At 47.4% G+C, this 9,128-nt stretch overlaps 1 protein-coding gene across 1 annotated transcript in view; it reads right to left on the bottom strand.

Moving 5' to 3' along the window:
* Positions 1 to 210: 210 nt before the first annotated feature.
* Positions 211 to 9,128, bottom strand: part of Syn2 (synapsin II) — a 141,333-nt gene continuing 132,415 nt past the window's right edge. Inside the window, exons 11-13 of the mRNA XM_034511772.2 lie at positions 7,903 to 7,963; positions 3,827 to 4,079; positions 211 to 1,092 (exon numbers count right to left, since the gene is read on the bottom strand). Coding sequence (XP_034367663.1) covers positions 957 to 1,092; positions 3,827 to 4,079; positions 7,903 to 7,963 — 450 coding nt within the window. The 3' untranslated portion in view covers positions 211 to 956. The remainder of the gene's footprint in view (positions 1,093 to 3,826; positions 4,080 to 7,902; positions 7,964 to 9,128) is intronic.

The following is a 9,128-nucleotide window of genomic DNA, read 5'->3' as shown; positions in this document are numbered from 1 at the left end:
CTGGGGGGGCTGTCAGGAGCATCAGTATGAGATATTCAAGGTACAGACACATTCTTAACACAGATGTGAGCACCTGCCATCGCATGCATACACACACACATAGCATCAGCAATTTTACCCTCTTGAACTTTTAACTCCCTAGTCACAAACATACCTGCATGCCCACGTATGCACTCATCCTAGATGGGGGAACCTCAGGGCTGAATCAAATGCTGGTTAAAGCTGCTGCTTTTATTACACCAAGGTCTTGACATTCATAAGGTGAGGAACACAAAGGTTGTGGGACTGCTGTTATTGTGGCATGCATTCTCCTCTACAACACAGCTCCAAAAGGTCAAGGTGACTGCTGCTCACACAACAGAACTGCTCTCCAGAGGGGAGAGAGGAGACACTGTGGAGCCTTGTTCTCTTGTTTCAAAAGACACAAGGAACTTCACTTCCACAGCAGTCTAGGGAGTGCAGGGTCAGGCAAGTGTGCTTTCAACAGGGGACCCAGTTTGGGGGAGAAGTTCCTAAAACTTAGAGCCAACAGGACTTCTAAGGTAAGACCATACTTCCCACAGTTAGCACTGATTACTAGGACATGCTGAGCTGGGTTAAGCTGCCAGGAGTCCTACGTTACAGAGATCCTGGCTTCACAGGGAAGAGTAAGACACGATGGCTCTGTCACAATAAGGCCACTAAATTCACAGCAACGATGACTTCAGAATAAAGCTCTTAAGACTACAGGGAAACAGCCCTTTCCTCTCCTGTCAGGTCTTTCTCAGGGTAGGCACCTGCCCTGAGACTATCACATGATCATTTCTGGGCTGCACAAATTACTGAGCACAAAGGAACAGAGAAAGGGGCCACACATGTCAAGTCATGTCATTGCCACCAAACATGGCGGACTGCTGTTGGTGAATGTCTTAGATGCCTTTCCTGGTTGGGCCGGATGCCCTCGTGTATCTGAAGAGCTAATCTGAAAAGAGGCTGGCAAAGGACTTCCTCAAGCTCCGGATGGTCTCCGCTTTGGCTTCATCTTCATTGGCTGAAGACCGGAAGAAGGAGGACTCAGAGAAGCTGAACGCATTTGTCAGGGACTGCGACTTGCTTGAAGATAAAAACCAGAGAGAATATGAGGAGGGTGTTCCTAGTGAGGCAGTGAAGGTCTGTGACATGAAGGTATGCAAGTACTCCCCATTCCCTCCCCAGGGAGAACGGGGTAGCTGGAGATGGCTGGGAGGGCTACACTAGGCATTGAGAAGCCTTTCACTACTTCCTCACCTTCAGTGCAGCTGGAACAGGAAGGGGTGGGAGCAGTGTGAGGACCAGAGAGAAGGGCAAGAGAGAGGGAGAAAGAGGAAAAATGGGCTACTCAAAGGCTGTATATTTTGTTTGAGGCTAAAAGTCCCCAACTCCTTAAGTTCAGATCTGAGCATCTCACATCTCTTTCCTTTGATGAAAACAGACACCATCACTTGGGCTCCTGGCCTCTCTTTTTCATCCACTGCCAAGATGGACTCAACTTCAGTGTCTTGGTTCTGCCACAAAGTCATGTCTAGCCTCAGGCAAGCCGTGTGTCACTCTGGCCCTGGGCTTTTCACGAGTGGCATGATGATTTGGTCCCTCTGGGTCCTCTTGGTTCCTTCTAGTTCTTTCTTATTTCAAAGGAACCTTCTTCAGCTTGATCCCCAAAGTCTAACGCCTCCATTCCCTGGTCTTGCATTCATTTCTTTTTTAAAGCTAGGATCTCATGTAGCTCAGGCTGACCTTGAACTCCCTAAGTAGTTGATGGAAGCCCTTGAGTGCTTCCTAAAGTGTTTGATGATAGGCATATACCACAATGCCTTGCTTTATTCAGTGCTGGGGTTTAAACCCATGACTCTGACATCTCTAGCTTCATGTCCCTGTTTTTAATGTGACCACAGTCAACTCTATAGTCTTTCTCAGAGGAACCTTAGTATGAGGTTTTTGGAGTTCAGGGTAGATAGGAGTAAAAGAGACACTTTATAAGACCATGATTGTTAAGCAATATTATAATAAAAGAAACCCACCCCCCCCCCCGCCACGCACACACACACACAAACAATTAGGAACTATTTTTCCAAAGCAAGTGATTTAAAAACAAAAACTGTGAAGGCTGGGCTTGGGGGGAAGCCAACACCACAATGAAACATGAGGTTTGGCTTCCCTGGTGGCCTGGTTTGTCTCTTGATTCTCACTGGGTCTTTCTGGCTCTAGTACTCCTCTGGGACCTCCATCCCTTTTTTTGAATGCTGGGTGCATCCAAGAAAGTCACACCTGTGTGTCATTCTCTCCTCCCACAGGGGCTGTGGACAGATGTCCTGCCTTTCATTAGGACTGGTGACAAGCCCTAGCATGCTGGCCTCTTGGGAATAGCTCTGCACTCACAAGCAGAGGGCACCCAGTTCAAGCCTCCAGCTCATCATCAGAGGCTGACTCTGCTCATCAGCTTCAGCCCAGAGGCAATGACAACAGAAAGATTTGCTTTTATACTGGGGCCAGAGCAGATATGATGATCCCAATCAGCAAGTAGAAACTGTTGAACTGAGGAGATGACACAGCAAGTTAGATGTAAGCAGTGCTACTGGCTTGCTCTGAAGAACAAGAGTAGCCATGTCTCTTCCGTCGTGTATGACTAGAAGACCTGGAGAAGTGACCATCTGGATACCCAAGCCCAACTCTGTCTGACTTTGCTACTCATTTAAATGGGTGGCTCTGAGCAAAGTTTTCTTCTATGTGCACAACTTGAGGGTGTTCAATAGACTCTGAAAGTCCATAGCCTCTCTCTTGCTTCCTGAGGATTCATTATTGTACATCACTTTAAAGCAGTGGGTCCTAACCTTCCTAATGCTGTGACCCTTTAATACAGTTCCTTATGCTGTGGTGACCCCAACCATAAAATTATTTTTCTTGCTATTTCATAACCATAATTTTGTCACTATTATGGACCCTAAAAAATCTATGTTTCCTGGTGGTCTTAGGTGAACCCTGTGAAAGGGTCATTGAAGGGGTCAAACCCCACAGGTTGAGAACCACTGCTACAAGCAGGGTTGGTCACCCCCATGTTCCTGGAGCTGTTGCTCTCTAGGCCAAGAGTGGTGGCAATGTCTGCATAGGGATAATAAAACCAGCATGTGTGTCTCTGGGGAGTTGGGGAACAGACTGTACCGGGACACACTCCAAGGATAGAACTACTGTTTCCTAGGGGCTCCCTACAGTCCTCTGTGCAGCACAGCACTGTGGAGGGGCCTCTAGGTGGAACACTGAAAATGTGGGTGCCCGAGAGGATGGATCTCTTACTAGGTGCCACCTTTGTTACCCATACTTCCCCACACAGAGCTGAAGGTAAAAACTGAGATGGAGTTAACTATTTCCCCCTTTTACTCTGGGCAGCTGGTTACATACTCTTGGATCAGAAAGGAGAAAGACTTGAAGGCTTTTTTTGTGTGTTTGTTTGTTTATAAGTTTAGGAGATGTGCATATGGAAAAAAAGAGTGGGAGCCCTAAGTTTGTTCAAGGCTAGACAGAAAGGATCAGTAACTGCTGCAATTCCTCATGAAGATAGCGATGGAGGTAAGCATCCATCTTAACCTGAGGCAAAATTTAATTTCCCTCTTTTTTCCCCTCCCAAGTCAATCTAGTCATTCTTCTCACACACACACCAGAAAACAAACACACACCCACAAATCATCACCACCACCATCAACCCCCAAAATCTTCAAACATCTGTGGCAACCTGAAGGTGGTTCTATTGCAGGTCAGAGGCTCATAGCCCATGAGGGGGGACAGGAGGGGGTTAGGAACTGCTGGGTTATCTTACTTGAGCTGTGGGTGAGGCTGGGGCTTCTGTGGTGGAGCAGCCTGAGGTGCCTGGGCCTCTGCCAGGGAGTTGCTGCTGGAGGATGCATCACCGTGGGTGGTGGTGGGGCCGCCCGGCCTCTGAGGAGCCGAGGAAGAAGAGGAGGAAGAGGAGGAAGAAGAGGAAGAAGATGGCAGTGGTGGTCCCGAGGGGAGCCGACGTGGAGGCAGCACTTTGCCTGGGGGCTGCATTCCTTGGGGTTGCCCAGGGCCCCCTAGGTTCAGTACAAGAAAAACTTCATAATTTAACCATTATCAAAGGGTTTCTTTAGTAGAATATATGTCTCAAATGGTGTGGTTAGATCATTGCTAAAAGGATATGAGATATTGTATGTAGCTACCCAAAGCTCTGGAGGGCTGTGAAGGGAGTCCTTAGACAAGACATCCCACTGTATGTACCTCCTCAGAGACCCAGCAACTTAGTCACAGCGGAAGTCAGAAGGGCAGGGAAGAGGGCAGAGGACTGGGAAGCCCCACAGAGAGAAGAATCTCCCTTACAGAAGGCCTCCAGACCAGAGGGACTCTGCTCTGTTTCCCAGAAGTCCTCAGAAGAAGCCACCCTGCTCTGAGGCTTCCTAAGAGCCCCAGATTCTACACACACAATGCAGGAGAGGGAAGGGGACAAACAGGAGAATAGGAATCAGAACATCTAAGAAATATGAGTAACACTTTCCTCAACAAGACACCAAATTTCTCTGGGCCATAAACCACCTACAAGTCCTACCATTATATTTTAAAGACTGTAGTTGTTTCAGAGATGTTAACAGATGAAAAAGTCGTTCAGAAAGGATTCTGGGCTTTCAGATCACCAGTGCCTGACACTGTTTCCATGCGCTGCCCTTCACCCTGCTCCAGCCTGCAGGTGCCTTATTGCCACAGCCATGCCACCTGGGCTTCACAGGAGCATTAACTCCCACGACCAGGATCAACCCTTTCTTCCCAGGCACTCTTTGCCTGAGTGCCATCCTCAGGGGCCCCAGCCTGACAAACCACTCAGGTGTGTGGGGAAATTCTCCAGACATCCAATCCTTAGTCTCCCCCAGGGATGTTGTGAGCACTATCTGGCAAACAGCCCCTTAATAACAACATACCTTTCACCCAATATGTGGCACAGAACCATCAGATAGATGGCCTGTTGAGAAAAAAAGGCCTCCTTTGTCTAGGGGGACGAAGGACAGAAAGTGTGATATCAGTTCATATTTTTCAGAAGGGGATTCTGCACATCTCTGAAGTCAAAAAGACCCCATGGACACACACTGACTAGTAAAAATCATTCCAATTGAGCTGGAAAATCCAGTTTCTCGCCTCAATCCCAGAGTTTAAGCTCATGGGCCTGCTGTGGCTAAGACTGGTTCTATTAGTTCTGTAGAAAACAGAACCCGTATGTCCTCTGCAGAGGCAGAAGTGTCTATGTTACACCCAGGATTGCCAGCTCGTTTCCCTTCTATGTGACATGAGCTCCCCTTTATCATCAGTCACCAATTAATAATAAGTCACACTACACATAAATACAATACATACATCAAGTAGAATTCTACATATTAAGGAGTTCAAAGTCAAATCAGAGAACCAGCTTCTGCCTCCTGAAGCCTGACACCAAGACTATTACTAGTTAGCGTTATCACTGTGTTGCTTCTGGTCAAGGGATTCAGCTTGAGCGCTCAGCCTCTTGTACCACAAACCTGAGTGCTTTCCCACCTGTACAGAGGTAATCGAACAGCCAGAAACTTTACAACTTAACACTGAAGACAGATATAACTTTTCCTTTATTACACATTGAGCTGTACAAGAGAATCACAAAAGGGAGATGCTTTGTTACATCTCCAGCATGGCTGAGGGGCTCCCAGCCGGGTCAGTACAAAAGAGGGGGACAACACTGGAAAAGAAATGGGAACGAAACACCTGAACAGAAACCCTACACTGTGACAAAAGTGTCCCCAGGCCACAGAGTTGTCCCTTAGCATGCTGCCTGAGGGCACGTGATAGTCAGGTGCTGCTATCTGCTTGCGTGTGGCAGTGGGAGCTGTAATCAGCTTCTAACCCCCACCTGAGAGGCCTTGGCTGACGCCACCCTGTAGCCTGACTGAATTCAAATGGCAACTTTATATTTGTGGCTCACAAATGTCACATGAAAAGCACCTGGATGTGACACACTGATAACATGCAGAGAAGCAATACCACCATCAGCTCACCACTTGAACAAAAAAATTAAAAAAAACAAACAAACAAAAATGTATTCCTCCATTCTGGGAAATTCCTGTATTCTCTTCTAGCATTTCTTTAGACCAGGAAGTGTTTAAGGTCCTGATTCTTAACTCACTTAAAAGTGCATATGCATATTTACAACTGACTAAATACCATCTTCATCGAAGGGAAGGGTCACAGATGATGACACTTATACTGTATGCCTTTCTCTAGAGTGTCAGAATTTTCCAGAAACCAAAGAGAAACCAGATCATGTGCCCCTTGATTCAATGACATATAACCAATACTGCTCACTCCTCAGACCTGGTAGTCCAGAACCCAGCCATGTCACCACAAAGGTGGGGGGTGTAAAAGTAGAGCCAGAAGCATTTCTCCTAAAAGGCAGACTGCTGACATGAGCTTCCATATGGGCTGGGGACTCGAGGAGGGCACTTGGAACCCATTCCCAGCCTTGCCCACAGATGGCAAGATGAGGTACTGACTCTCAAGTTCTGGATTAATTAACAACTGGGTCATCTTCCCAGGGCTCCTTATCACAAGGAAGGACAAATACACTGGCAATGGTTCTCTAAGGCCTGGTGCCTCTGTTCAACATACAACCTACAACTCAGACAGTTGTTTTTTTTTTTTTTCCAGAAAGCTCCCTGGTTTTGGGTCTCCAAAGTAGCCAAGGCTGAGAACTAAAGTGGTCAAGCCCAGAGCTATGTGGGCAGAATACCCACTCAGGTGGAGGAGACATACATATTTGATCTGGTCTCATGCTAGGAAGCCTGGGGAATTGTCAACGTCTTCTCCAAATATTGGGATTGATTACTCCCTGCATTCTCTGTCCAACACTGCTGGAGAATCAGCTCTGTTTATTAAGTCAAACTTTGAGGAATACACAGCAGCCCAGTTCCACAGAAGCACACACAGCCAACTTAGAAACGGCAATAACAAAGAAACAACTGCAGGCACTGAGATCAACATACGGAAAACACGAGATCACTTAGATATTGCACATCGGCGGCCCCTTATTTTTTTTTAACCTTGTAGCTAATTAATAATGAAAATGAAGGGTACACGGGGTATAAAATACAGAACACATTCCTGGAAGCAGCTGGTTCTTTGTATTTCGTCACTAAAAACACAAGAGCTCTACAGGCACAGCCAGCTTTTTCACACACACTTGAACTGCACCAGACTGTAGCGAATGGAGAAAGAGATGGATGCCTTCAAGTTCACTGGGTGGAACTATGAAAAGCAGACTTGGGAAGTCTCTTAGAAGTGCTATCTATTTACCCTAGTCATGCAGGAAGGAAGTTAAACACAGTTCAGTGAAGACCCAAGCACTCGTGGAGGTAAGTGCGAGAAGGTGAGGCTGAGCCTGAGGGAAGAGGAGAGAAGCTGGGCCAGCTTTGTGGTGGCTGTTTCTCCCCATCTACCCCAGTGCTAGGATCTCACCCCTCATTATGTGATGCTTTAAAAAACACTATCAAACCACCCAGAAGACAGTCCCACTGGACTTAAGAGAGGCACGATTCTTTTGTACACTGTTGACAAACAGCCCTGGAACCACACATTATACAGAAGAATGTAGAAGCGTTACAAGCACAAACAGGGACAGGTAAACAACCAGACAGGGGGCTGACACTGCATAGGAGAAACAGTCCAGTCAGCACTGAGAGGACACAGCATCTGCTCTCCCCTCCCCGCCTTCCTTTCTTTTCTCTTCTTTGTGTTTTTGGCTTAAGTTTTCTGTTTTGGAAATTAACTACTGATCGCTTTAAGAAGCTTGGACTTGTTTTGGACCTACTGCAATGCCATTACAGTCGAGAATATACTGTAAACAACCTTGGGGGGGTGGCCGCTGAGGAGGGGTCTTGCTGGAGTCCGGTTCCTTAAGTGTTCCACTCTGGAAGACAAAAATAACAAACAAAAAAATACCACAAGAGATAAAACCAACGCTCCAAGTAAAGGCATAAGACAAGTGCAGTGGAAGGCACGCTGGGGTCCCAGGGTCTGCTCAGGACCCTGACGTGCAGACCGCCAAGCACCCTCAGTCTCTGGGCTGCTACTGGCCTTGAGTTGGCAGTGTGGGGCTTGAAATTACTGATGGACACCAAAGGCCTCCTCAAGCCTCTTCCATTTTGCCCACTGTATACTTACTGTATCTGGAACTTTAAGTCTGTGCTTTGCTGTCACCCCACACCCCAACATTTGTACTTACTTTGTACCCAGCTTCTGAAAGGAAAGCAACTAGGTTGTCCATGGCTCTCAGGGAGGAGCAGTGTTGAGGTGTGGGGTAGGGTGGGGTAGATGTGTGAGCTTGTAGTGCCTGCTTTCTAATCATGATGAACTGTAGGGTGGGTTCAGTTCAGGGGTTACTGGGGGTCTGATCTACTCTTTGGGCTGGGCTGTACTGCCTGGGGGGGGGGGACCTGAATGAGGGTAATATGCCAATACTGGTAAAATGCTCAAGGTCATGTTGTTTTGCTGTCTCAAGATGCAGAATCATAGTCTGCCCGACGGCATGGCTCCACTCCTACGCTTCCTCTCTTCCCAGCTGGAATTCTGATTATGTCCTGACAGGATCAAAGATGCATGTGACTTCGTTTGTCTCACACTTGTGTTTCAGGCAGTTCACGTTAGGGGGTTGTCTTCAGTGTGTCAGAAACATTCTCTAAAGCCAAAGTGTGCCAAGTGGGCCGATGGTGATGTCAGAGTGTGCCTCTCCAAGCAGGGCTTCGGAGTGGGCTAAATGTGCCTTCAGTCGGTCAGTCTCCCACTTCCCTCTCAGTGCCCTCAGCCCTATTCCCACATCTGTGCCATTTCCTCCCTGCTCCCCACTTCCCTTGTGGCTGAGGCTGGCCATGTCTCTCCTTCTGCTCCTTATGGCCACTTTTTAGCTCAAATACCTTGAAGTAAAAGTGTTCTCTTCCCAGTACTCAGTCATTCGATGATGACGTGATTCCAACTGTACAGAAGTTTGTACAGTATCAGGCCTGGCCTTTGCAGTGTCCTTAGTACCCCACAGCAGGGAAGCCATCTTACCTGTCAGCCACCTCCAACAACAAAAC

The sequence above is a fragment of the Arvicanthis niloticus genome, chromosome 9 (assembly GCF_011762505.2).
Source record: "Arvicanthis niloticus isolate mArvNil1 chromosome 9, mArvNil1.pat.X, whole genome shotgun sequence".
In the NCBI taxonomy this organism is placed as follows: domain Eukaryota; kingdom Metazoa; phylum Chordata; class Mammalia; order Rodentia; family Muridae; genus Arvicanthis; species Arvicanthis niloticus.
Note: the sequence above shows the minus strand (reverse complement) of the source record. Positions and strands in the feature narration are given on the sequence as shown.